The 25,494-nt window shown below is 56.7% G+C and overlaps 10 protein-coding genes across 10 annotated transcripts; 4 read left to right on the plus strand and 6 right to left on the minus strand.

Annotated features, from left to right (window-relative positions):
* Nucleotides 1–1,689: 1,689 nt before the first annotated feature.
* BJ171DRAFT_472683 (uncharacterized protein) lies at nucleotides 1,690–2,286 on the minus strand (the record flags this gene model as incomplete). The annotated part of the gene is made up of 1 exon (XM_053108670.1): nucleotides 1,690–2,286. The coding sequence occupies one exon, from the start codon at nucleotides 2,284–2,286 to the stop codon at nucleotides 1,690–1,692; it is 597 nt and encodes a 198-aa protein (XP_052969354.1).
* Nucleotides 2,287–2,416: 130 nt separating this feature from the next.
* BJ171DRAFT_494114 (uncharacterized protein) lies at nucleotides 2,417–5,368 on the plus strand. The gene is made up of 7 exons (XM_053109986.1): nucleotides 2,417–2,830; nucleotides 3,195–3,308; nucleotides 3,628–3,845; nucleotides 4,052–4,186; nucleotides 4,362–4,551; nucleotides 4,696–4,722; nucleotides 4,826–5,368. Exons 1-7 carry the CDS (start codon nucleotides 2,678–2,680, stop codon nucleotides 5,054–5,056), a joined length of 1,068 nt encoding a protein of 355 aa, XP_052969355.1. The 5' UTR covers nucleotides 2,417–2,677; the 3' UTR covers nucleotides 5,057–5,368.
* Nucleotides 5,369–6,349: 981 nt separating this feature from the next.
* BJ171DRAFT_456505 (uncharacterized protein) lies at nucleotides 6,350–7,867 on the minus strand (the record flags this gene model as incomplete). Its single annotated transcript, XM_053108318.1, has 2 exons — nucleotides 7,177–7,867; nucleotides 6,350–6,723 (listed from the first exon to the last, which is right to left on the minus strand). The coding sequence occupies exons 1-2, from the start codon at nucleotides 7,841–7,843 to the stop codon at nucleotides 6,350–6,352; spliced, it is 1,041 nt and encodes a 346-aa protein (XP_052969356.1). The 5' UTR covers nucleotides 7,844–7,867.
* Nucleotides 7,868–9,175: 1,308 nt separating this feature from the next.
* Nucleotides 9,176–10,020, minus strand: BJ171DRAFT_408278 (RNA polymerase, subunit omega/K/RPB6; the record flags this gene model as incomplete). The annotated part of the gene is made up of 2 exons (XM_053107263.1): nucleotides 9,176–9,460; nucleotides 9,901–10,020. Coding segments are annotated over 2 exons (405 nt in total), but the record flags the coding sequence as incomplete, so codon positions are not given.
* Nucleotides 10,021–10,462: 442 nt separating this feature from the next.
* On the minus strand, nucleotides 10,463–12,760 carry BJ171DRAFT_494127 (uncharacterized protein). Its single transcript, XM_053109987.1, has 3 exons — nucleotides 12,452–12,760; nucleotides 11,581–12,111; nucleotides 10,463–11,396 (listed from the first exon to the last, which is right to left on the minus strand). The coding sequence occupies exons 1-3, from the start codon at nucleotides 12,602–12,604 to the stop codon at nucleotides 10,701–10,703; spliced, it is 1,380 nt and encodes a 459-aa protein (XP_052969358.1). The 5' UTR covers nucleotides 12,605–12,760; the 3' UTR covers nucleotides 10,463–10,700.
* Nucleotides 12,761–13,502: 742 nt separating this feature from the next.
* On the plus strand, nucleotides 13,503–15,001 carry BJ171DRAFT_294636 (uncharacterized protein). The gene is made up of 4 exons (XM_053106970.1): nucleotides 13,503–13,762; nucleotides 13,905–14,054; nucleotides 14,180–14,468; nucleotides 14,711–15,001. The coding sequence occupies exons 1-4, from the start codon at nucleotides 13,590–13,592 to the stop codon at nucleotides 14,972–14,974; spliced, it is 876 nt and encodes a 291-aa protein (XP_052969359.1). The 5' UTR covers nucleotides 13,503–13,589; the 3' UTR covers nucleotides 14,975–15,001.
* Nucleotides 15,002–15,309: 308 nt separating this feature from the next.
* BJ171DRAFT_579011 (WD40-repeat-containing domain protein) lies at nucleotides 15,310–18,765 on the minus strand (the record flags this gene model as incomplete). The annotated part of the gene is made up of 11 exons (XM_053113933.1): nucleotides 15,310–15,431; nucleotides 15,616–15,756; nucleotides 15,981–16,093; nucleotides 16,253–16,264; nucleotides 16,409–16,878; nucleotides 17,065–17,126; nucleotides 17,261–17,472; nucleotides 17,623–17,673; nucleotides 17,767–17,861; nucleotides 17,971–18,114; nucleotides 18,250–18,765. 11 exons carry the CDS (start codon nucleotides 18,763–18,765, stop codon nucleotides 15,310–15,312), a joined length of 1,938 nt encoding a protein of 645 aa, XP_052969360.1.
* A 493-nt stretch (nucleotides 18,766–19,258) lies between these two features.
* BJ171DRAFT_494131 (uncharacterized protein) lies at nucleotides 19,259–19,776 on the minus strand (the record flags this gene model as incomplete). The annotated part of the gene is made up of 2 exons (XM_053109988.1): nucleotides 19,472–19,776; nucleotides 19,259–19,438 (listed from the first exon to the last, which is right to left on the minus strand). Coding segments are annotated over exons 1-2 (471 nt in total), but the record flags the coding sequence as incomplete, so codon positions are not given.
* Nucleotides 19,777–20,724: 948 nt separating this feature from the next.
* On the plus strand, nucleotides 20,725–22,648 carry BJ171DRAFT_456512 (uncharacterized protein; the record flags this gene model as incomplete). The annotated part of the gene is made up of 2 exons (XM_053108319.1): nucleotides 20,725–20,756; nucleotides 20,829–22,648. The coding sequence occupies exons 1-2, from the start codon at nucleotides 20,738–20,740 to the stop codon at nucleotides 22,646–22,648; spliced, it is 1,839 nt and encodes a 612-aa protein (XP_052969362.1). The 5' UTR covers nucleotides 20,725–20,737.
* A 654-nt stretch (nucleotides 22,649–23,302) lies between these two features.
* Nucleotides 23,303–24,727, plus strand: BJ171DRAFT_494153 (uncharacterized protein). Its single transcript, XM_053109989.1, has one exon. It carries the CDS (start codon nucleotides 23,479–23,481, stop codon nucleotides 24,571–24,573), a length of 1,095 nt encoding a protein of 364 aa, XP_052969363.1. The 5' UTR covers nucleotides 23,303–23,478; the 3' UTR covers nucleotides 24,574–24,727.
* The last annotated feature ends 767 nt before the right edge of the window (nucleotides 24,728–25,494 follow it).

Genomic DNA, 25,494 nt, shown 5'->3' on the forward strand with positions numbered 1-25,494 from the left:
TCGCAACCACACGGCCGCCAACGGTCAAGCGCCGGATGGAGAGGAAACGGTTTTCGCCGGCCATAATGCATCGGGAGAGTGAGCCGGTTTGGGATTACGGATACATGGCAAGTATTACGGCAACGCGAGTCGCAGGGACGTCGACACAGATACAACAGACGTGGGTGTGAATTCGATGGCTGGTGGCAATGGCTGGTGACGATGGCTGATGGCGATGTAGCCGATGAAAAAAAAATGTTCGTAGGGACTAACGAACAGTGCGTTGTTGTCGCTAGCAGCCCCCGCAGGACATGCAGGCATCCACCATGCGGTGCGATTTCACAAACAAGTGCAAGGAGAAGGAGCTCCGAGCCGCGGACGAAGGTGGCCGTCCGATTCACATTCGCCCTCCGCTAGTTGACGGCGTGATCTTGGGGTTCGAAGATGCAGAAATGATCTTTCGACGCAGGTACGGCCGGAAGCTGTGGACGCTTTGGGATGGACGCTGAGCCGGTTTGGGCTGCCGCAAGGTCGGCTGAGTGCCCTGTGACGACGGCTGATGTTTGCGACTTTTGGCTGTCTCTCGTTGACCACAGGCTCCTCGATCCGCTGCCATTCCCGCCTCTGCTCAAGTCAGTACTGCGAGAACTTGCTGAGACCTTTAGGGCTTTAGATTTAGTATTGGTGGTGGCCGTGGTGGCCGTGGTGGTGGCCGTGGTGGAGTCCTCATGCGTCTCATGCATCTTGTATACTCTATGCATCTCGTACATCTCATGCATCTCATCCAACATCCAACATCCGACATCCGAGTTGACGCATCTGGCGTTTCGCACTCCAGGCAAACACCCGAGACGACACAGCGACACGACTACAAGTACGAAGGTTATAATCCCACGAGAGTCTCTAAGCTGACGCTCAGTGGACGGCCCGCGGGAGTTCCAACGCCATTCGTAAGTGGACAGGGCGACCACATGTGCACCTCGTGTTGGAGATTCTGCGGCGAAGGGACGCTCACATCCCGGCCTCGATGCGGCCGTTGGCGGTTCACAGGATCCCTTCCTTCCGACCTCGGTGCAGTATTCGTCTCCGCAGTTGACACGGCTCCTGAGTGTCGGACACCACCGCAACTTTTACGGACGGAAAATCAATCTGTTTCTGCCGAACGAAGAGCAGTACAAGCGATCCGGGGTACAATCGTTCCGAGACTGGCCGAATGAAGAGGAGCCGATCGTTCAGGCGCGATAGAGGGCGCCCTGTTGTCGCCTGTGGAATTGCGTTGGAGGGCTTTGCTGGCTGCATGGCCAATTCATACCTCCAGCCACGGAGAGGCGACAGGCAACACGCGGCCAAGAAGCCACCGGAAGAGAGCCGCAGATCGCTGGAATGCTCGCACAACAAAGTGGGGACATGCCGTTTGAGAGATGGCCGAGTATTTCTGATGCACGCGACCATCTATAACGCAGCCATCGGCTCTGCCATGACAATGATTATTACATACATTCTCTGTCTTGCTCAGCCCGCGGGAGGGAGCCATGGATTGACAGGAGCTGGTTTGAGGTCACAGACGTGTCTCGGAAGAGTGCCGAACTTGGCTGAAGGGTATACCATGGCTCTGCAAACCGCGCACCCGACAAGCACCACCCCCTGGCCATGGCGACGGCCCATCCAGCCAAAGAAGGTTTGGGAGGGGGGACGCCTTGTGTTGAAGGTTCAGGTCCGGAGCGGCAAGCACGGATCCTGCCAGACGAGCACAAGCCGCACGGGACAACGCGGATGCAACGACGCACCAGCACAAGCCTTGTGCCACAGAGGGAGCACTGGCGCCTGTAGGGGGCTGAGCGCGGGCGACACAAGGGCGGAGCAAGGGTGGTGGCCCCTGGGCGGGGCAGCGAGCCGACAAGGAGGGCGGCGGCCCAGTGGTGCGGCGACAGAGATCCTTGCGGCGATCAGCAACGTCCATACAGGGGCCGAGACGCCGCGCGCCTGCGGCGTGGCACAGAGGCACCGGGCGCCGCACCCCGACCGCGTCTGTGCTGTGTCCACGCAGTGTCTGTGCCGTTGCGGCTTGCCACTGTCTCTGTGCACCTTGTGCTGCGCTGTGCTTCGTGTGGCGGCGGCCTGGCGGTTGACGCTCGCACATGCCGCACAGTCGCGCGCGCTCGCCTGGCAGGTGGGCCACAGCGCGAGTGCGCGCAGCCGGCGCAGGTGGTACGGGCAACAGGCCGTGCAACCACGGGTGTCCCAGCACAGGCGCCACACACACAGTGTCGCACACACACACGGCAGCACCGCCGCTCCCGCCAGCATGGATCGCCGTGCGCCCGGCGCGCCCTTTCTTTTTTTGGCGGGCAGCCAGTCAACGTGCGCCCCGACCCTCGCCAGGGGCCGCTGCAAACCCGGCCGCCTGCCCCAAGTTCTCTCCCCTTCTTGTCCCTGTGCCCATCGCCTTCCCGCCTGGTCCTGGTGCACCGGGCCTCCTTCCATCCAATTCATCCCCCCTCGTCGCTGCATTCGATGCAGACTCGCTGTCGTCCTTGGCTGCTGCTGCTGCTGCTCTTGGCCTGATCATCCCATCGCAACCGCATCCATCTGCTGTCGGAGCAACCCGTGTCTGTCCAAGCTCCCCCAGCCCGCCAGTCTCTTGCCTCCCGCCACCACTTCTCCGTCTCCCCACCCACCACCACCCCGCTCCTTCGCCATGCAGTCCGGCCTCGTCAGCGCCATCAACTGCAGCGATACCACCTTTGTCCTCTCCAGCCCTACCAACTATGACCTGTGTTCGAAGCAAACTGCCGATCATGTCCACGGGATGGCTAGTCTTCTGGGCAGTGTGATTGTTCTGTTCATGATGGTAAGCCGACTCCCCACGGTTAGCCGTTATCCTCAGTCCCGATGTCGGGTGGCACCTTCGATAGAAGGACCCTGGTGGGTCATGACCCCTATGTCATCCTGGTGCTGCTGTCATCGGGATGCAGCGGGAGCAAGTCGCCGGCCCCAGTTGATCTCGCCACGCAGCGCATCGGTGGCCGGGCTTAACAGCGGCCTCTCCGTCCGTGCACGGATCTCGGGATACTTTGTTTCTGCTTGGCATCTCCCTGTCTTGAGCAGCCCGATGTCCGGGCTGGTGTCCTGGCTGAGGGCCGCACTCCATGTCCATGAACCGACGACGCCAAACGGGGTTCTGTCCGACTGACTCTGGGTCGTCTTCCCCGCAGGCCTTTCTCATCGACAGGATTCACCAAATCCGGCACACCCCGAGCAAAGTCACATTTTTCGTCTCTATCGCCAGTATATTTCTGCAGGGCATCGCAACAAGTACACTCTACCTGGTAACGTCCTCTCCTTGCCGCCATCCCTGAGCCAGCTGCTCGTCCGCTCAAATGCATCTCCCGAGACGCACGCTGGGGAATCATCCGAGCTATTTGCACACACGTCCGCTGACACATGGTTGGAACTCCTGGGCTTCTGGAACCGCTATATCGCCGATCGCCATGGGACTATCACATCTGCAATCGCATCACAACCAACTTGACTCTTCGACCCGCCTCGGGCACGCATCCAATCCCTCGCGGTACAACGCCGACGCACACGAACGGCTGGGACCCCGATGCATCTGCAACTCTCTTTGCGCTCTCGCGCTGCTTCCAGTCAAATGGCCGAGACTACTTTGTTCAGCCCGGCTTCTACAACAGCGTGATCATCCTCATCGGAGTCCTCAACGGACTCTTCCAGCTCTCTATGACCGCCCTGGTGTATCTCCGAGTCGAAGTGGTCGTGTCGGAACTGCGGCCGTGGCTGCACTACCTCTTCCTCCTTCTTGTGTCGCTGTCGTTCTTCACCGGCTCCTGCAAGGTCGTCGACATGTAGTACGTATCCCGTGAATGATTTCTTTGCCGGGCCGAGCCTCCCCCCCCCAGAACCCCACACTGCATCCGAGCCTGAGTCTCATTTGCACGCTCATTGCCTACTCGGCCATATGCTCGGCTGCGTGCGACGCGCCGCTCACTCCCACATGATAACGGGGCTATCTCTAACGCACGTCTTATGAATCCATGTACCATCTCTCGCGCAGCCTGTGGCATGTCACCGCGACACAAACCTCGGTCGATACAAACCCGCTGAGCAGCATCCGCTGGTCAACGTCAATCGTGTCCAACTTTTACTATGTCTTTATCGATATTGGATTCCAAGGCCACATTATTTACAGGTGAGGCCGGCCACCATTCGCCAGCGTATCGGTGCTGCTCCTCCACGCCGCCTTGCGCGGCTGGTGCTGTCGGCGATCACAATTGACTCGATTCCAGCGCTCGCGTTCCACCATTTGCCTGGCTACTGACACTACTGCGACTACACCCTGATACGGATATGCCCCCCCCCCACAGTTTATGGAAAGCCCGGCGTAGTGCCACCGTAACAGAGCAGGACCATTTGGCACCCTCCCTGTTCTGGGGCACTGTCGTGCGGTCCCTGGCATTCATCATTGTCAGCGCTACTGTCTCTATTGCCGAGATCACAACAACGACCAAGGCCGTGATGATGTCACACGTTCTCGGGAGCCCGTTGGTCTCGTTTGTACGTTGATATCCTCAGACCATTCAATGTTCGGAGTGGCTGCTGGTGTTGGACGCTCGACTTTGCACGCCTGGTCTCTTTCGATCGGTAGCTTGTGACAACGCAGGGTTGCTAACCGGATTGCCCACCACCCACCCGCTCTAGCTTCCGTTCTTGATTATTACCGATCTGGTTGGTATCTGCCTTTGCATTGTGTGGCTAGGATGGATGGCACAGCTGTTGTCGGGCCGTTTTGGTGTGTGACTGACGCTGTCCTTTGCTTCTCATCACCCAGACACGGTTGCGAACGCTCCTCTCCATTTCCAACAAGATGGACCCGCTCGACGACAGCTTTCCGATGCGCAAGGAGCGGGAGCGAACGTCGTTTGACCAGTTCTCGCCGACATCGTCACGGGTCAATGTCAGCCAGGCCTTCCCGCGAGTGACAGGCACTTCAATCGAGCTTGCCCGTCACCCTGCCAGCGTGACGACCTCAAATGCTGCCAAGATCCCCATCAGGCGCTGATCCCTGTCTCTGATCCAAGAGAACAGTGGCTCGCCATCGCCTTGAGACCCTGTCCTCGCCTCGAGCCTCCACGACACCATCGCCACTCGCTCTCCCCATCATCATCGCTCCCCTCTCCTCTCGTTCTCTCTCACGTGGCGTCAGCACACCAGAGTGAACTGAATCCCGATCTTGCATCCAAGTCAGGGGACGGTGCCATACCTCGTCCCTCCAGAGTAGAGTCTGACCGTCACTGTCCACATAAGCGTCCGCCACCCACCAGGAGCCTACCCAAAGTATTGATACCGCAAATATAACCTGAATACCAATCCACCCGCGCTCTCGTGCATTCGTTGCTTCTCATCCCCTTGCCGGAACACGACGCCCTGGAGGATCCGTACGTTGAGTATCGTGGTATCACGGCGGCATCGCATCACGACATCAACAGTAAAGACAAGCTGGTAAAGCTGGGGTCTGGGCAAAGTCATGCGCACTACTGACGTCGAGATGGGCATATATGCGGATGACATCGCTCTTGATGACACTCGTGTCCTGGCTGAAGGTGTGGATCGAGAGGAAGCGTTGCTTTCCCTTCGAGGTCAAAGTGTCCTCTCAGTCGCCAGACTGCACTGCAGTGGACTGGTTTCATCCTCGCATGGTCTGACCACATTCCCTGGCGTGCCCTGGCGTCCCTGTGTCGGATCGAGGGTGGACCAGAAAGCTGCAGTGTGGCCATTTTCTTTCTTTTGGCGGCGGAAGAGGCGAACCTCTGCCCGGTTGGATCCAGGCCATTCGTCGCCTTTGCCATCCTTTTGTCGGTCCATCGATGCTGATCAGGGCACGCTGCCTGGTGTCGGATCGAGGGAGGATGGTCTTGGTGCCAGGGAAGACTGGTGGTTTGCTGCCTGCTTTCTTTGGTTCCATGTGGCGAGGGATGGTCTGGATCGCGCTCACTCTTTCCACCATCTATGGTTGTAGAACAAGTATCGATTGTGAATGTCGAGCTGTCGTTGTCGAGTCATCGGATGTTTCTGTCGGTCGATCAACATCAGCGATTCTTATGGGACAGCACTATTGGATGTATTGGATGTATTGGATGTATTGGATGTATTGGATGTATTGGATGTATTGGATGTATTCAATATCAAATACAACATCACTCGGCATTGCCACTTCATCGGAATCACTTTGCAAGTCCACTCTTTGTTATCATGGTGATTGGGGCGGGTGTTGGCGGCGCGGTTGCTTGGCTGCTTGCATGTTCAGTGTTGCGACTTGGTTATTTGGGAGTGGGACTCGGAAGGAACTCGGGAATCAGGGCCATTTGCCGAGTTGCTTGAGGTTGTTGATGGCATAGTTGTAACCCTGGTCGGCGGATTTGCGATACCAGAAAACGGCGGTGTCGATGTTCTCGGGGACACCTCTGCCACCGTGGTAACAGTAGCCGAGCCAATGTTGTCCGTATCGATTGCCCTGCTCGGCCGACTTGCGAAACCACTCGATTGCCTTGGTGCGGTCCTCGGTGACTCCACATCCAATCGAGTAGCACCAACCAACCCTCCACTGCCCGTACAAATTGCCTTGATCGGCCGACTTACTGAACCACTCGAATGCCTTCTGTTCGCCCTCCGATCCTCCCCTGCGACTACGATAGCTTTCTCCGATCCAAAACTGGCTGTCGCCGTGGCCTTCATTGGAGAGCTGTTCAAAGATGCCCGTTGCCTTCCACCAGTCCGTTGTGGTTCCGAATCCTTTGAACAGACACATGGCCATGAGATGTTCGCAGAGCCAGTCACGGTCCGATCCCAGCTGGCACAACTGGAATAACTTGCAGGCTGCGGGTGAGTTGGATGAGATGGAACTCCAATATGCCAGACACTCGTCCTCCCCAAACTTGAAGTCATCCGATTTGTTGTCTCGGATGATCTTGACACCCTTCTGTTTGTCGAGCTGGGTGCCCCGGCCGAGGTAGTGCATCCACCCGACCATGTGGGTGGCGATGGATTTGAGGACTGGGTCGGTAGACAGGTTGCTGACTTCCTGCCAGCGGTTGAAGGCAGCTTCGTCGCTCTGTTCGACACCGTGACCCAGAAATGAGCGCCATCCACTGAGGAACTCGATGTGGAGACGGCCATCGTCACTGCCCTGGTCGGCAGCCTTGGAATACCATTCGATGGCTGAGTCAAAGTCTTGCTCGACTCCTTCGCCATTTTCATAACAGTGACCGAGGGCGATTTGGGCTTGCGCAATTCCACGTTCTGCAAGGCTGCGATACAGATCGATGGCCTTGGCGAGGCCTTGGTTGACCCCGAGCCCATTGCGATAGCAGTCAGCCAGGTGGAACTTTGCCATCGTGTGGTCGGCTTCGGCCGCTGCTTTGAAGAGGTGGAAGATTTCCATTTGTGCTTTTCTCCGCTCGGGCCAGCTGATTTTTGGCTGGCCAGCGAGTTCAACTTGGAGGATTCTAGCCAAGAAGTACGCGGCGGCGCTACAGCCCTGGTCGGCTTGATCTTCGAGCCAGTATCGGTCGGTTGTCTCTTGATCCTCGCAGTACAGCGAGATGGCAATCTGGTCGCTGAGCGTGAGTCCGATTCGCAGCTGTCCGTCTGGATGACACAGTCCTGCCTTCTGGCACCAGGTGTGGAAGTAAGCCAGCTTGGAGCTCAGGAGAGGACGGGCACGCCTGCAAAATCGAAGCAGAGTCTTGATGGTGCTGTGATCGAGGGCGAGTTGGAAGCTGTCGTTGCAGCAGATGATGGTGAAGATATCTGGGCTGGGTTCGAGAGAGTGCTGGGTGACATTGGGCATCGACGAGGTTGCTCTGGCTTCAGCCTGGGATTGCTGAGTGGCTGATGATGCGGTGGTTGAAGCAGACTCGTTCATGCTGGCCATGTTGACGGAGACAGGAAGGAGGCAAGTGGATGATGGAGATGGACAGGAGACGGAGAGACAAGTTGTGGCGAAGCAAGCCAAACCCTGGCAAGCCAAACACTGGCTATCGAACACACACACACTAGCCTGGCTCGATCCGTCCGGTTTGCTGGCTGGACTCGTTGCTGCTTGCACTGCCACATGCATGGCCACAGTCATTGTATTTGGAATCGAACATAGAATCGAATCCAACGTCTCACACTCAGTGCGCACAACCATATCTATCCTAGTTCCCTCATATTCTAACTCCCTTGCATCTCGCAGCACACCGGAACCAAAGCCAGCTTGATGGACAAGATTTGATTCATCATCAAGAATGCGACATTGGGCGAGTGGGCACCGAAGCAGGTCGCCATGAACTCTACAAGTCCACCATCCAAATCGAACCCAAATGGAAGCTCTTGTTTGCCACCAACCACATCCAAAGCATCGTATTCAACTTCGACTCGAACTATGCCGCCTTCAGAGGGATCGGCATCGTCCATTTCCCCATGGAGTTTGCTCAGAAGAAACCAGGGTCCATCCTGGGTCCAACCCAGCTTGTAGCGACAGCTCCCTGGAATCAAAAGTCCTCACGGATGCGCATCGTATAGAGTCTCTGAAGAAGGTCAGGCCACCCATGGCGGGTTGTTTTTGTTACTTTAGTTTTTACGGAAACGACAGGAAAGTTTGAGAGCACGCACGGGGAATCGGCGGAAGGAGAGGACATGGCAGTCAAGGAAACGGATGGCGACCCGAGAGACAGGCCGATGAGAGCAGAGTGCCCCTGAAGCATGTGCTAGCGAGGATGCCCGAGTAGCGGTCACCGAGAGCGAGAGGGTGAGTGGTGCGCATACGTATCAATGTGTGTGTATGTATGTGAAGTGCCAACGATCGGTACATGATGGCCGTGTGTGGGAGTGGCTCTGCTGCAGACAAACAGCGAGACCAAAGTGCCAGTCGCTGGACGAGCCATCCGGACAGATTACTCGGGCTGGGTCTGTTGCGATCGTCGTCGGGGATGATTGCATCAAAGAAATGGGTGTCGCCAAATGGGCGATATGGATGTGCAAGCCGGGTCAGTTACTCACGACACATATGAGACGCAGCTCCCGAGCGGACACCCACACAGTTCCTTATGCTATCAGCTCTCCCCCTTCATCCTCCGTCCTCCGTCCCCCATTTAGGCAATCGCACTGATAGAGATGAGTCGACACAGCAAAGTCACATTACCAGTTCATCCACAGCCCAGTCTTCCCAACTTCCATCCGGCAGGAACCGCCTGATCATCAGAGGAATCTTCTTCTCCCGGAGTTCCCGATGGGCGATCGCGAGCGGGTCCATCTCGCCGTTGAGATCGACCATGACGGGGGCATTCATGCTGATCTGCAGCGCCCGTGTGCCCAGGATGCGGGCCTTTTCGTACTTTGTCATGTATGGCGTCGTCATGCGCTCGTCCTTGGGAATGGCTCCAGGACCGGACTCGCGGGCTTCCTGGTCGGCGTTGCCGGTGGCCTGGATGAAGAGCCTCCCCCACCCCAGTCAAAGAGACGTGCGAGACGAAGGACCCAGACAAGACATGGTGATGGAGAATCGTTAGTGAGGGCGTGGCTCATGGTCGGATGATTGCGTGCCGAGACGCTTGTCATGGATAAGAGACTGAGGCAGCGGGCGAAGCCAAAGCGAGAGAAGGTGGAGTGGGGTGTGGTGGTGCGGTTGGGACAAAGAGGAGGTGCTCTGATTCAATCGAGCGGAATGGAGTGGAATGCAGATGATGCTGGATGATCATCAATGGTCGTCGGGGGTGGGTGATGCAATACGGTACAATGCTGCAAACTTCAGAGCCGAAATCAGGGATCGTGCGCGTATGAAAGGAATACAAAAGCGGTTGTCGGGAATAAGCCTCGGCGGCGGTAGGGTTGAAGTTGGAGGGGGGGGCGGGCGATCGATCTTACGTTGGCTGGAAGAACTTCGATGGTTTCCTCTTGCGCTCCATCGAAGCCGTTCTCGTCCTCAAAGTCCGGCTCCTCCAGGGTATCATCGTATCCGCCATCGCTTCCGTCGTTGTCGTAGTCGTCGAACTCGCGGTCGTAGTCGTCCATGATGCGCTCGATGTGGATGTGGATGTGGATGTGGATCGGATGTGGATCGGATGTCGATTTGGGAGAGAGGTTGGTGGGCGCGGGATATGGATCGATGGTGCCTGAGAGGCCGAGAACAGCAGAGAGACCAGCCGAGACGAGATGGGGCTCGGAAAAGCCGGGGTGAGTGCGGATCGGGCACGTGTCGAAAAAAAGAATGGGCACGCTGCGCACGACACACGTGGATATGAATTTCATTTCTCTCCAGCCGGGAGGGCTGACGATGGCGTGGGAACCACCACGAGCACCCTCAGAAGGGCACTTGGTTTGAGCCAGAGCAGCCTCGTTTCTCTGCATCCTGAAGGAACACAGATACCATGAGCGAACAGTGCGTCCAAGGAGAGCGATATTGTGGAATCGAGGGAGGGAATGCACGCCGAATGCACGCCGAATGCACGCCGAATGCACGCCGAATGCACGCAGCCGGACCACCCTGTAGAGATGCCGTGCTGTCAAGTCCTGTTTCGATCCCGGTTCAGGCCCTGTCCATAAAATCAGGTCGTCCAGGCAAATGAAAGCACATAATGAACGAATGTATTGAGATTACAGAGCATGGAAACGGTGTATACTGGGACATGTCCCGCCGGCCTGAGGCCGTTGAAGAATGAATAAATCTATGTTCCGTTGATGACATCATGGATGTCGCGAGGCACTGGAGGAAGTATGCCCACAGGCAGGGCATTGCGGTAGGCCCGACCGACCTTGGTTCGCCGCTTGAGCTCGGCGACGATGCGGAAGATGAAGGCCCCGATGCCGACGCAGACAATCATACAGGGCAGCCATGTGCGAAGTCTATCGATGGTGTCGATGTCGCCCCTCCCAGATTCCCAGATGACTTTGATCAGGTCCGAGATGACAACTGGCCCGGTGATTGTGACATTGTAGATCACCCAAGCGTCCCAGAGGGTAAAGACTTTGTCCCGATAGCTGGGGTGAAACGGGTAGTTGCTCCAGTACCGTAGCAGCACCGATGCAAGGCCAATCAGCAACCTGACGCCGAGGGGGGAAAAGCCTAGCGCACATGAGAGGCCGATGCCGATAGAGACGAGCTGACGTGTGGTGTACGCGATGATTCCAAAGTTCTTGATGGGTAACAGAATGGCATAGGGCAGAAGCAATCCAAACCAGAGCGCCAGCGACAGGTCCTCGGGATAGGTGTTGCTGTATGGCGACCAGGGCCGAGGAGAGTGCGAACGGGCGACGCAGCACGGTTCTATGAGATAGATGGTGGCCTTGGCAAGGAAGAATATCGTTGCCAGAGATGATACGCCGAGTATGACGATGACGACAGTGTCAAGAGGATTCGTGAACTGCAGCAGCCGGGAACGAGAAGGATGCACGGAGAGACAGGACCGGTCATGTCAGTGGCGCCCTCAGCGGAGTATGATACTGACCCAACGAGCGACAGAGTCGGAGAGTGTGGAGCGAGAACACACACTTTGCCATGACCCATCCCACTGCACCGGGCGAGCAAATCGCAAGGCGAACGAGTACCTCTGTCTCGAGAATCAAATACCGCGGCCTCTTGGTGTGGAGATAGCAATATCGGTGGTGCCCGACTTGCATGGCATAGAAGGTGTCGTTCTTGATAACGGCTCCGGCGTACACGGAGCTTTTGGTGACATAGGACCGCTGCACGAGACCCTCGTGAGGCAAGGAGATCGTCATGTTCAGGCGATGCTCGTAGCCGGCGGCGCATGTCACTTCGCAGATGGAGTTGCTTGAGGCACTGGGCCGGCAGGATGGACAGCAGTTCTTGCGCTGGCCGGATGACTTTGCCAGACACAGCCCAAGAGAACCCGTGGCATTGCAGGCCGAGCGAGTGCGGCCGTCGCACCCGAAGCTCCAGTCGGGATCAAAGTTTGGCAGCGTGTGGTTCAGGTCGTCGGAGGGAAAGCTTGGCTCACACGGGGTCAGAATCGAGCTTTGGACGGCGGTAAACGAGGTGGGGCAGCTCTGAGGACATCCTGTGACGCACACAGCGACGGGAAATGACTCGGAGGAGTCGATTCGGCAGGGTAGCGACTGACAGCATCGGTACAGGCAACAGAATGGGAAATGCATGTCAGCATCAGGTGTGCTATGGGCGGCGTGGCTCATGACTACAGGCCCAAGACGGGGCCAGAGAGTCGAGCGGCGAGCTCAAGCAGAGTCGAGTCGAATCCAACCCGAGCTCAAGCCGCATGGGCTTTGGGTGGCATATGCGGAAAATCTGGTAACGGCAATCACGGCTCTGCTGTTACGGCTGCTCCCACGCCGCTAATTGCAACAGAGGCGAAGGCTTCTGTGCCGAACGACGTTGGTGTTTAGATATGCGTGCGGCATCCTCGAACAGCAGAGGGAGGCCACGGCCAGAGATACCGACCCGGAACTCATTGGCGAGAAAGCCGACGGACGGGTAGACTAGGGACCCAAACAGGACCGTCCAAACTGTCAGCGCAAGGAGCAAATGCGCTCCCGGATGACCCAGCAGGACAGCCAGCCTCGATCCGGGAGTGGGCTTCAGCTTGGATATCATGGCGACAGCGCAGCGGATGAGAAGCAGCGGCTGGGATGCGCTTGCTGCTCGGGTATGAGCCTGCGTGAGAGGCCGAGGAGGGACGAGGGCACGGCCAAGAGGAAGAGGAAAGACCTGGGGGGCAGCAGGTGGGGTGCGGCGGGCAATATTGGAAATGATGACAGCGAACGTGGCCGGATATGCGGGACGGCGCTGGTGGATGGAAGGTTGTGGCGACGACGGGCCTTGTTCGTTGGTGAGGAGCAAGGCCGTGGGGGTGAGACAGCAATGGCTGTGCAGGCGGCGCCGTTGTTGGGACAGGAGAAAAATGCGATTTGGGCGAAGCGCAGGATCGGGAGGGATGGGATCGAGAGGGATGGGATCGGGAGGGATGAGATCGGGAGGGATGGGGGGGGATCAAGGGCAAGAGACATGCTGGGTGTCGAAGCGCATACCGCGCCTAATTGCATATTGCACATTGCATATTGCACATTGCACATTGCATTCGTATCCCACGGCGGCGGCCCAGACCACCAGGGTGCGGATCCACGCAGTCCGCGACCGGCGGGGTCTTGGTTTCCCGTGTCTCCGGCGATGGGATCGGGCTGTATCGCCGAGGACAACGCTGGCGACAACGCTGGCGACAACGCTGGCGACGACAACGACGCAAGGAGCCGGGCGCAGGCCGGGCATGAAGGCGGGGGCAATGTCGGCCGGAGGAGCGAGCAACAAGGATCGAAAGCACCCACGGGCGAACTCACCCTGCCGATGCAATCGATCAATACCGACGATCGACTCGCCAGGACACGCCAAGTTGACATTCACAAATGAGCTAATGAGCTAATGAGCTAATGAGCTAATGAGCTAATGAGCTAATGAGCTAACCAACTAATGAACAATGGCCGCTCGCGCACGCTGCCATCGGTCTTGATCTGTGCGCATCTGCGATCGTCGCCCTCTTCCCCGCGCATCTCCGCGATCTGCCCTCGGTCCCTCGTCTGCCGCAATGAGCGTCTGTTTCAAGTCCCTCTCTCGCCCGCTGGTCCCTGTCGATGAGATCCACGACTTTTACTCGATCCACGGGCTTACCGTCCCCGCCGATCGCCCGTACAGCTGGTCCAACAACATCCAGACCCTGGACGGCTGTCTGCATTTTCTTGAGGATGTGAATGACGTGAGGTGCCTGTCTCTACCGCAGCTGTGCTGATCCGATCCCTGCTGCTGGCCCTGCTTTCTGCACCATTATCCTGTATATCGCTGCAGCGCTCCTGTGTGCTTCCTAACGATATGCTCTGCTGCTCCGCCCACCCGGCCACTCCAGCGACATTGCCCTCAAGAACGTCCCTGGAAACATCGGCGACAACGCCCTGGCCGACTGGCGACTCCTCAACTCGGGCTGGGCCTTTTCCGATGCCGTGCTCCTCAGCGGCCAGATTCTCAGAGACGAAAAAGAGGTTGCCTGTTCGCTCAAGTAGGTGGATGGCGGGCCGTGGATGCCTCGTCGGCACTCCCATCGCACCTCGCGACCCAAGCTTTGCAACAAGCTCCTCCATGGCGGCCCTTCCTCCCAGGCCTGCTCACACATGTCTCCATTAGATTCGATGATCTCGTTGATCTGCGGCTCAACCGTCTGGGCAAGAAAACGCCGCATCCCATCCAACTGGTCATCACTGGTGGCAACATCGATCTCGGTCACTCGCTCTTCAAGCAGGACGTCGTTCGGGTTGTGCTGTTAACCACCGAGACCGGCGCCGCAACGCTCGAGTCGCAGCGGGCCCAGGATCCACCCGTGTGCCATCTCACGATCAAATCCTTTCCGCATGTCGGAGGCAAAATCGATCTGACGCAAGTCCTGCGGTATCTACGCATCGAAATGGACATCCAGGTGCGACCTACGCTTCGACTCTGCCGATGAAACAGGGCTGGTCTGTGGCTATGTCCTCTCACACTGGCCCATTGGGTCCTTTGCTTTACTATGTGTACCTATCGCCATGCAACGGCATTCAACGGCAATCAACTGATGACCAACTGACACACACTCCATACGCGACCACATTCAACCACGTTCACCGCCATTCCATACGATTGCCTCGATTCTCAATGGCACATCTCCCCCCCCCACCACAGTTCCTTGATGTTAGTTGCGGCGGAAGCGTCTCTCGGCAATTCGTCGATCTCGGGGTGCTCGACGAAGTGCGCATGACCATCGCCGGCCAAGTCGCCGGTGCATTCAGCTCCACCGGCCAGCTGCGTCCCCAGCTCTGGCCGGCTCTCTCTTCCGGCGTCAGCTTCAATCCAAGCAATAGCCCCTTGGTCGCTTGGCGAGATATTCGAGTCATTGGCCAGCACCATCTCTTTTTCCGCGGAGTCTACCAGTACCGACACCTGTAGTCATTGGCAATTGGACTTCAGGTCTTATCCCTCGCGATCGACAAGCACGTTCCCTCAGGGTGAAGGTTCTACATCTTCAGTTTGGCTTTTGGGGGTGGGTAATACTATCTCAGGCTGTCCAGCCTCAGAAGACATATGCCGCCCCTTTCTTGCTTTCAAATACCGACACGCATTTCCATTGCGTGTGCCCGTGTGCAACGCCGCCACCTCGTGGATATCAATCATAACGAGTTTGAAACATCTTTCGTGAGTGACCATTCCAAGCGAAGGGTCATGGATGATTCGACAGCACAGCCATGCGGCTTGCAGCGCATCCGACGGCCACGTCAATAGAATCAAGGGCGACGCTTCTTGAGCTGGTCGCGTTGCTCCTCATCTTCGTCTTCGTAGACCGACTCGGCAAACTTGGCCACCGGTTGGGTCTTCTGATAGGCTTGGGAAACCCACATTGGATTCTCTGCGCGAAGATGTGGGAGTGATGGCGCCGGCGGTGTGCAGGAGTTGAATGCCGCGTGAGCCAGGTAATGCGCCAACCAGTTTGACGATACCCAAGGGCAAGGGTGGCCTCGCAGTGTGCTGCCTCGCAGTGTGTTGCCTCCCAGCGGAATCAACTCAATGCGTTGCTGCCCGAAGATACTTACTCTCGGCAACCTCGGCATATTTCAGGATCGCCTCACGCGGGTCCTCATCTCGGGTTGTGTCCTTCATGATGCCCTTCATGATATACTGTGTGGCATTTGTGCCGAGCTTTCCACCATGCCCAGGACCCGTCAACGGACGCTCTGTTTTCGCGTCGCACGCCAAAACCAAACGAAACTGTGGTTAGCACTACGCTTCGAAAGAGAAAGACAGGATCGAACAGTAGGGTCGCTACAAGCCAAGTCTGGAGAGATACGGCCGCCTGTGGTGTCCGTTGTAAGCACTCAATATGGACGATGGATGGCGCTCGTCTATCGATTCCTCGAGCGTCAGGGGGAGGACCGTGCAGTGCAAGGACATTGCCTACCAGGCTTGCGAGTCAGAACAGGGTCCTTGAGCATCCTCTCACGCTTTCGCTTCGTCATGCGTTGCTCATCTTCCCGGAACATGGCCAAGGAATTCGGGTTGTAGATGGTGACGCTGTTGCATGTTGCATGTTTAGGGCAAAATAGCATGGCATCAGTGCTGGATCGATGCGCTTTCAGCGAGCAAAAGTGGCAGCATCAAGTGGAGCAACAGAGGAGCAGCCGCAGCAACTCCTCTGACAGACACGACGGTGCTCGTCGTCCAGCCACCTACTTTGGATCGATTCTGTCACGGGAAGCCGAGTCCGAAATAACGCAAAGGTTAGCTTCTCTCGAGACAGCGTCGGAAGTCTGCCGAAAGTGCACACGCAAACTACCCGCCCCGCCCCACCCCGTTAGCCAAGGTCGATGCACAACTGCAGCTACATACGCAATCGCGGCATCCTCGACAGATCTGCTCTTTGCCTTGCGGTTGGCACACATCTTGGCGCCCCGGGTGCTGTGCGTCTCATCGTAGAATACTCGGACTTCGCCGTTGCTTGACCCCGTGAGGAGCTGGTTGATGCGCGAATGCCACTGCACGCTCAGGATGCTGCCGGTTCCGCACGGGATCGAAAACTCGACGTTCAGGGTCTGTCGGTTGAGGCCCAGCACCTTGGCCTCGCCCTCGTTCTTCTTGGCGGATAGGCCCGCCAGGATGATGCCGTCGTCCGGCGAAAAGATGGCGTTGGACTCTTCAAAGTAGTTGACGATGCCAGCGATACCGGCCACTGGAGCGCTCATCTTCCGGAGATCCCAGAGCTTGATTGTGTCGTCCATTGCACGCGTGAGCAGGTTCCGGGAATCGGGCGAGAAGTTGATGCAGCTCGTTGCGCTGCCCGGCGTGTGCGCGGCGACTTCCTGCAGTGCGTGAGGCACCCCATGTCAAGACATCTGTGAGTCGATGCTGCTGTCGGGAGCACATCGCAGCGCCAGCGATCCATGCCAAGCGTCTCGGGCTCCATGCCAAGTCGGAAGCTCATATTGTGCCCTCGGAATCGAATGACCCTGGATCTATCGAGCCCTCGCAGAAACCACGACACTCACGTGTGTTGACTTCAAAAAGCTCCCGTTGTTGTTCCAGAGACGGAGGAATCCGTCTTCACCGGCTACAAGAGAAACATATCGCAGGATTAGCCCGCCTCTCTTCCGAATTCCATCGGACCATCGAGGCTGTCGCGGAACCGATCCCCTGGAGCAAATGTCCAGTGTGGCTTCTTCAAGGCAGCAGACATTGCACTACCTCCAGCGATGAGCTTGCCGTCGTAGCTGTATGCTGCCGCGGTGACGGGCGTCCGGCCGCCAGGCTGTTTGGAACGCACAACGATGACACACTTTTGCTGCCTCTTGTTTTCCACGTCCCAGATCCGAATGGTGCTGTCCAGCGATGCCGTCAGGAAATAGGCCTTCTCGTAGGGATGCCATCGACAACAGCTCAGGCCCGCTATGTGGCCCCTGTCGTTCCAGGAGACAGGATAGAGCAGGTGGGAGTCAGATATCGCCGGAGAAACACCTCGTTCGAGGGGATCTGGCCGAGTCCTACAGATAGCGAGCTACACATCATCCAATAGATCCAATTGCCAGAGCCCCAGGAGCGGTACTGACTTTGTGTTTCGAAGATCACGGAGGTATGGGTCGCCTTTGACATATTCAGAGCTGTGCCAAGTAAGGAGGTCGAGAAGGAAGTGTCAGATCTGCGCTCGAGAGCAATGTGCCTTTGTCATTTGCCACAGCATGGGAAGCACGCACAGCTCGCTGCCATCGCGGTCGTAGAGCTTGACTTGCGGTGCCGATGAGGCAACCAGGAACGAGTCGCCAGAAACGCTGAATTGGAGATCGCGAATCTGGAATAGAGCAGATGGCACACCGAGTCAGCAGTTTGCTTGATGATGCTGGATTTGCCATCACCTGTGCTGTCTGCCATGGAGCCGTGGTTTGGCCGCTGCGACGTACCGGATTGCCGCCGCACGGTTCGATCGATCGGAAGGGGCGGAAGTTGCTGTCCATGCCGTTAAAGTCCCAGAACTTGACGCAGCAGTCCCGCCCGCCCGTAATCAGCCGCGACCCAGCTGGATCCAGCGATATGGATGTCACAGGCTTGAGATAGGAATTGCCACAACAAAAGCAGAATTGGTGTGAGCTATGGGCGACTGCAAAAGGAGCAGCTATCCGCCGTGCAGGTTGCGTGGTATGGACATCAGCGACTTGCGCAGACTCGTCGTTTCGTCTTACTCTGGAGTGACTCTTGAGGGCGATGTGGCTGGATATTGGCACGAGCGGCCGAGGCCCAGCGTCGGCCTCGGCATCATCGCTGTTGTCGTCGTCATCATCACCATCATCATCTTTGTCGTCGTCGTCGTCGTCGTTTTCGGCATTGTCCTGGCGTACCTGGCCTTTGGAATTCAACGAAGCGTTGGCACTCACTTCCTCCTCTTGGCCGTCGTCACTGGCGGGCATGGGTCCGATAACATCGTCGCCTCCATCTGCATCGCCAGCCAATCGGCTGATCGAGCTATCCAGAGATCTAGTCTCCGGGCGTCCTTTGTCCTTGGCGCTCGATCGGAACTGCTGGTTGGCTTTGGCTGGATTCATCGGGTCCAGAAGCCTGCTGGTCTCTTCGCTGGATTTGAGCTGGTCTCGTTTCGAGAGCGGCGCCTCGGGCTTGACCGAGGACGAGGGCGGACCTGCCTTCTTGCCTCCAAACGACATGGGGAGCATTGCTCGGAGCTTTTCCCATTCGTCGCCCATGGTGATCTGCAGTGCCTTGCAGGATGTATGCGGAAACGGGAACAGAAAGACGAGATCGACACGGGTGGCGGGGCAACGGATGGGTGTTTGAGAGCGAGGGGATCATGTGACGTTCGCTTCGGCAGTCGCATCGGCAATCACATCGATACCTGTGGTGGTCCGGGGGAGTGTACCGCTTGCGAGCGAGCCGGTGCCGTTTTGAACTGACCGTAGCCCGTTCGATGGGTTTCGGGCATCGATCCTTTGGGCTGGGTTGGCCGGATCAGGGCCATTTCCACCTCCAAATCAGCAACACAGCCCAGAGACCGGTTGGATACAGAACAAGGCCGTTCACCGCAAAAGCGGTCCCTTTCCCTCGCCTTTGCCACAGGCCTCTCTCTTTCATCGTCCGCTCCATTCCCACCAACAACCCCATCCAGTCATGCCGTCCACTAGCAACCAGCTCTATTCCTGTCCTGCCCACGGCACCGACCACGATCTGTTCCTCTCCTACCAAGCCCAGACTGATGCCGACACTGTCCAGGCTCTGAAGGAGGTGCTCACCTCGGTCGCCCTCCGTCGATATGGCAAAACCCTTTCTGTATTCCACGATGTCGACTGTCTCAACAATCCCAGCGACCCTCAAGCCAGTTCTATCAGTGCCCTTCCCAAGTGTAAAGCTGTCTTCCTGCTCCTAAGCAAGGGCTCAATGGACTTGATGAAGAACAAGGTCAAGAATGGCCAAGAGGACAACGTCGTCCTCGAAATCAAGACCGCCCTCGATCTCAAGGATGCCAAACACTCCCTCCCTGTCCTTCCCCTCGGAATCGCCACCAAGGAGACCAAGGATGGTGTCGATGTCTTCACTCCCTTCCTGCCGTACATGGTGTCTCTCCCCGACGACCCAGCTTTTGCCTCGCTCAAGCAGACCCTCGGCAGAGTGAACCACATCCAGTCCTTTGGCTTCCGTCCAGACCAGATGCACAAGCGAGTCTACCGTCTCCTCAACCTTGTCCATCCCATCCCACCCAACATGGATCTCATTACGGCCATCCATCGCAAATACTTTTGTGATTCCAAGTTCCGATTCGATCCCGCCCACCTCGACACCCTGCTCAAGCAACTCACCCTGACTGGCCGCGCCGTCATCTCCGGCATGGGTGGCATGGGCAAGTCCGTCCTCGCCATCCAGATTCTGTTCTTCATGATGGGCATTCTGAATGTGAGCAACAAGGACGACCTCCATGTCATCAAAGCCGAAACCATCGGCATCAAGCCGCAGTACCGCCAGGTCTTCTGGATCAACTGCTCGACCGAGTCGACTGCCATCGATGGACTCATCGAGATGTTCCCTGGTATCAAGCCCGATGTGATCAAGGAGTATGCCTCGAGGTTCCTCGCCAACACTCACGGCTATCTCCTGGTGCTCGACAATGTCGATGACATCAACGTGGTCGACTCTGTGTTTGAGCACTCCAAGTCGGTCGGGTTCAGCGGCGATGTGGTGGTGACGATCCGGCTGGCCTCGCTGCCTCCTGGTGCATTCACCAGTGCTCTCGAGACCAAGGCACCGAGCTTCCATCACGATCCACTCCGTCTCGTCAACTGGGACGACACCACCACACTCGACTATATCATGTCGTCATCGCCAATGATTGTCCAGCGACTTGTGTCGGACGAGGCCAGGAAATCCCTCGACAGCATCGTGGCCAAGATCAGTGGATATCCACTCGTCATCCAGACACTCATGACGTTTGCCGAGAACTACGACACTCCCCTGTCGGTGCTCGAGGCCACGTTTGCAGGAGCATTGGAGCTGCAGGATGGCGAGGACGACACGCGGTCGTCGCTCAAGATGATTGTGGATCTGTCGCTGGACTCGCTGATGAAGCGAGGAGATGAGGGCATCGAGGCAGCCAGGCTGTTCGGTGCCCTCAGTCTGGTGGCACCGGCCAACATCCAGTTTGAGTTGATCAAGGAGATTGTACAGAAGATGGAGCTCAAGACCGAAGGTAAGTTGGGATTGAATCAAAGTGCAGTAGATGGTGTCAGTGTATGGAACTGACCAGTCCATCTGTCCACAGTGACCGATCTGATCAAGATGGTGGTCCAGAGTGGTCTCCTCCGAAGTGGAGCCGAGGGACAGTACTCGACCCACTCGCTCACCCAGCAGGTGGCTCGAGAGTATGTCCAACGATGCGAAGAGCTCAAGCCTGATCAAGCTGAGGCATCATCTGGAGAAGCACTGCTGAATCTAACTGATTCGATGGATCCATATGCTCAGACATTTTCAGAGCACCTGGCCTGGTACGCCAGGGTTGCCGTTCCTGAAGTCTACAGAAGTAGGCTGCATCGCCAGATCGAATTTCGGATCGCAAACCTGGCAGAAAAGCGTCCTCTCTACGTCCAAGCGATGGATATGTATAAGACAAACCTAGAGCGAGTCATTGTGTTCCAGGGTACTCGTGAAAACCTGTCGGTTGCCCAGATCCTCCACAACATGGGCAACGTAGCGGTGGAACAAGGTCACCTTGACGAAGCGCTCGGGTATTTCCAGGAATCTCTTGATATTAAGGTCAAAATTTACGGTACTCGAGAGCACCAAAAAGTCGCCATAACTCTCAACAGTATGGGGTTGGTGTCGTATCGGCAAGGACGCCTTGATGAAGCACTCAGGTTTTTTCAAGAGACCCTTGACATCAAGATCAAAGTATATGGCACTCGTGAGCATCTCAATGTGACTTCAACGCTAACTAACTTGGGCAACGTAGCCAAAGATCAAGGACGCCTCGATGAAGCCCTCGCGTTCTACCAGGAAGACTTGGATATTACCACAAGGCTCTACGGTACCCGCCAGCACCCCGATATTGCCACAACGCTCGGCAATATGGGCGGAGTGGCCGTTCACCAAGGCCATTTGAATGAAGCACACGCCTTTTACCAAGAGGCTTTGGACATCACCATACGATACTACGACACTCGTGAGCACCCCGCTGTTTCCAGAGGTCTTTTGTGTATGGGTATTGTGGCAAGTGGTCAAGGTCACTTGGAAGAGGCGCTTGCTTATTACCAAGAGGCCCTCGACATCGAGATCAAGATCCATGGCACCCGCGAGCATCCTGATGTCGCCGAGACCCTGCAAAACATGGGCCAGCTAAAAAGCTCACAAGGGCATCTGGATCAAGCAATGCTCTTGTACCAAGAGTCCCTCGATATCACCGCCAAAGTGTATTCCACTCGCGAACACCCGCTGGCTGCCAGGGCTTTGGCCAATATCGCAAGTCTACTGCAGGAGCAAGGGCGATTAAAGGAGGCCCTTAAGCTGTATCAAGAATCCATGGACATCAGAACCAAGATATGCGGCACTCGCGAGCACCTCGACGTCGCTGTGTCGATTCGCCTTCTTGGCGATTGTGTGCGAGTTCAAGGCGACTATGTCCTGGCCGAGGCACTCTTTCTCGAGGCGCTTGCCATCCTTACCAAAGTCCTTAAAACGCGTGCGCATCCTCAAGTTGCATTTGTTCTCAACTCTCACGGGATACTCAAGTGCCTTCAAGGGCAGCTCTCTGAAGCGCAGATCATGCTTCAGGAAGCGCTTGCCATTTCCATCGAGGTGAACAAAACGCGCCAGCATCCGGATGTTGCCATGATTCTCCATCACATGGGCAATGTCGCATGTTCTCAGTGCGATCCTATCAAAGCACTCGCCTCGTATCGAGAAGCGCTGGAGATTTGGACCGACGCCTTCCAGGACCCAGAGAACAAGAATATCAGGAAGGTCAAGGATTGTATCGCAAGCGTCGAGGACCAGATACAAGAGCAGCAACAGCCAGCTGTTCCTGCAAGCCCGCAACCGCCTCGACATGAGCCCACTGATCCCAGTCGCACCGAGGAGACGTGCTAAACGTTGTTACCTTCATACAGCCTGCATATTATCCCTGTCCAGTGTGAATCTCCTGAATACATTGCAACATGGCCCACAATCTGTTCTGCCCCTTGGCTCGAGCACGCTTCAATAGAGAGGTGACTTTCACTCGATCGCCGTTCTGCTACTGTTCCTCTGCTACTGTCGCTCCGACGCACCCAGCTGCATCTCTGCCACGAACGCCAGCCGAAGCGACTCGAGCAGCAGTCGCCCCGATCTTCGCGCGGAACCTCACTCCATCCACAACGACATTGATGGCCGGGTGATCCGACTTGGCCACCGTCCTGTGGCTGGTGACCGGCATCGCCACCGTCCATCCAATCACCATTTCGCGCTGCCCCGTTAATATTCGGTGCCCGCCCTCGTCCCTTCTCCCATCAGACGCCGTTTCAACCAGCATCCGCCCTTCAACCGAAATGGCTCAGGTCATCGACACCCATACTCCGGATATCTTCACGATTGTCTGTTTCAACGACACCTTCCAGCGTGCCCTCGGGTTTGCCGAGATCAGAACCCTGCTTCAAGCGTGCAAGCGTGCTCGCCCTCTCCTCAGCTCCAAGGCGGCCCGCTTCCACAGTTGGTGCCAGAATGCAGGCCTTTGCAATCCAGACGGAGAGCTGCGAATCGGCCTCACACTGAGCGACCAAATCGCCCTCTCGCTGCACTGCGATGATCAAAAGACCGCCGACCGATCCTGGCTTGAAGATCGAGCCGATCAGGGCTGCAGCGCCGCCTCGTATTTCCTGGCCAGGATCCTATTCTACGATATTGATCACGAAGAGAGCTTTGAAGAATCCGAGTGGATCTCCATGCATCAGCAAATCTTCCACTACCTGCAGAACGCTGCTCGCGCAAACCATCACATGGCACAGTTTCACATGGCCAGTTGTTTCCTCAACGGTCTCGGAGTTGACCAAGACCTTACCAAAGCCGCAGAGCTGTATCGCAGTCTTGCAGAAAATGGAATCCCCCAAGCTCAAGTCGCTCTCGGTAGCTACTATGAGAGTGGCGAGGGGGTCGATCAAGACTACGACGCAGCCCTCCGGTGGTACACCAAGGCGGCCGATCAAGGCTCCGAAGATGGAAGGTTGCATTTCCTGTTCCTCCGGGGCTGGCTCTCATTCCTCGGCCACGGTATCCAACAGAGCGATGAAGCGGCCTTTGCTCGCTGGCAGGAAGTCAGCAACCAGTCCACCAACAGGATCCTCAAGCCTATCGCCACCCACATGGTAGGATGGATGCATTATCTCGGCCGGGGAACCCAACTCGACCAGGAGAAGGGCATCAAGACTATCCGAGAGAACAAATCCGATGACTTTCCTTTTGGCGAAGATCAATCCCTGGCTGGTCGATTTGCTGAGCCTTGGAACTACTTTGATTCACCGGCGTCGCTCAAGTTTTACCGGCTGTGCAAGTTGGGATCGGAGCACGACTGGCTCTGCAAGCATCTGATGGCTGTGAGCAAAATCCAGGCTCTTGGAACCACCGAGGACCAAATTGAAGCGGCGGTAATCCTCGAGCAGCTCGCCAACGACGGCCACAGCGACAGCCAGTTTTGGGCTGGTGAATGCTACAATTATGGCCGGGGAGTAACCCAGGACAAGGCCAAGGCATTCGAGTGGTACAACAAGTCCGCAGATCAGAACAACCCATATGGAAGGTGGAGAGTCGGCTGGTGCCACTACTTTGGAGATGGGGTCGCCACATCTTTCGAAACGGCAGTCGACTGGTGGCGACCACTGGCCGAGCAGGGCAATCGATATGCCCAGAACGCTCTTGGCGACTGCTATGGATATGCACTGGGTGTCCCTCACGACCTGAATACTGCTGCGTCCTGGTACCGCAGGTCCGCAGACCAGGATCTCCAATGGGCGATCGACAATCTCGAGAGAATCGGCATGTGATACCGTCCGCGCCAGACGTTCCGTACATCCAAATGTAAAAGCTTTATGATAGCGGTCGGGTCGTTCCGATGATGCGGCCACGAATGAATGATGTCGTACTTGCCATCCAGTACATTCAATACATCCAAACTGCATGATGGTGATGCTCCGTCCCGATTGCTGATGTTGATTGGCCGTCAGAACATCGAGTTTGTCATTGTCGAGTCACTCGATGTCCGAAATCGATTCTTGGAGCACATCAACAGATGGTCGAAAGAGCGAGTGCCACCCAGATCGCCATCGCAACATGGTACTGGAGAAGGGAGGCAGCAAGTCGATCATCCTCCTTGGCGCCTAGATTTTCATTATTGCGGTCTTGCTGTCTGTCTCCGCTGATCTCCACTCGTTCGGAAATCCAGGGAGCGCAATTCTACTATTCAATCAGTCATCGTCGACATCAATGGCTTCAGGATGGACCGCCAGATCCAGAACCTCACCCACAAGGCTAGAGGTGCCGCCGACAAGCTGGTGAAGCACGGAATGAGTCTGGGCCGATACTCGGCCAAGACGGTGACGAGGGTGTTCAAGACCTTCGTTCGGCCCATGCTCGAGTATGGATTGACTCTCGAAGTGCTCACGAAGCAACAAGCTGTGATACTCAGACGAGCACAGATGCACTGTCTGACCCGACTCTTCAGAGTGGTGCGGAACACATCCTATGGAGCGTTGCATCTCGGATGCGGACTCATCACCCTGCCCAACCGCCTCAAACAGCTGGCCCTCCAGAACCGAGCCGTCTGGGAAGACCGTCTGGACCACAACGACAAGATGGTCTCGCTGGTGTTGAGATACTTCCGCATCCAGCCCAGCCTGATGGACGCATCCCTCGGTTCTCAGTTCTACCTCGATGAGTACTGGCGACAGCTGATCGTGCTGAAAGAA

This window comes from Polychytrium aggregatum (assembly GCF_025602895.1).
Source record: "Polychytrium aggregatum strain JEL109 chromosome Unknown BJ171scaffold_8, whole genome shotgun sequence".
Taxonomy (NCBI): Eukaryota; Fungi; Chytridiomycota; class Chytridiomycetes; order Polychytriales; genus Polychytrium; species Polychytrium aggregatum.

Excerpts from the sequence above, each read along its gene's own strand:
- BJ171DRAFT_494114 (XM_053109986.1), top strand. The coding sequence starts at position 2,678 with ATGCAGTCCGGCCTCGTCAGCGCCATCAACTGCAGCGATACCACCTTT. Across the intron at positions 4,552-4,695 it reads GGAGCCCGTTGGTCTCGTTT|CTTCCGTTCTTGATTATTAC; the intron begins GTACGTTGATAT and ends CACCCGCTCTAG. Across the intron at positions 4,723-4,825 it reads TCTTGATTATTACCGATCTG|ACACGGTTGCGAACGCTCCT; the intron begins GTTGGTATCTGC and ends CTCATCACCCAG.
- BJ171DRAFT_494127 (XM_053109987.1), bottom strand. The coding sequence starts at position 12,604 with ATGATATCCAAGCTGAAGCCCACTCCCGGATCGAGGCTGGCTGTCCTG. Across the intron at positions 12,112-12,451 it reads TTCTCGCCAATGAGTTCCGG|TCGCTACCCTGCCGAATCGA; the intron begins GTCGGTATCTCT and ends CGATGCTGTCAG. Across the intron at positions 11,397-11,580 it reads ATTTGATTCTCGAGACAGAG|TTCACGAATCCTCTTGACAC; the intron begins GTACTCGTTCGC and ends CGGCTGCTGCAG.
- BJ171DRAFT_294636 (XM_053106970.1), top strand. The coding sequence starts at position 13,590 with ATGAGCGTCTGTTTCAAGTCCCTCTCTCGCCCGCTGGTCCCTGTCGAT. Across the intron at positions 14,055-14,179 it reads GAGGTTGCCTGTTCGCTCAA|ATTCGATGATCTCGTTGATC; the intron begins GTAGGTGGATGG and ends TGTCTCCATTAG. Across the intron at positions 14,469-14,710 it reads GCATCGAAATGGACATCCAG|TTCCTTGATGTTAGTTGCGG; the intron begins GTGCGACCTACG and ends CCCCCACCACAG.
- BJ171DRAFT_494153 (XM_053109989.1), top strand. The coding sequence starts at position 23,479 with ATGCATCAGCAAATCTTCCACTACCTGCAGAACGCTGCTCGCGCAAAC.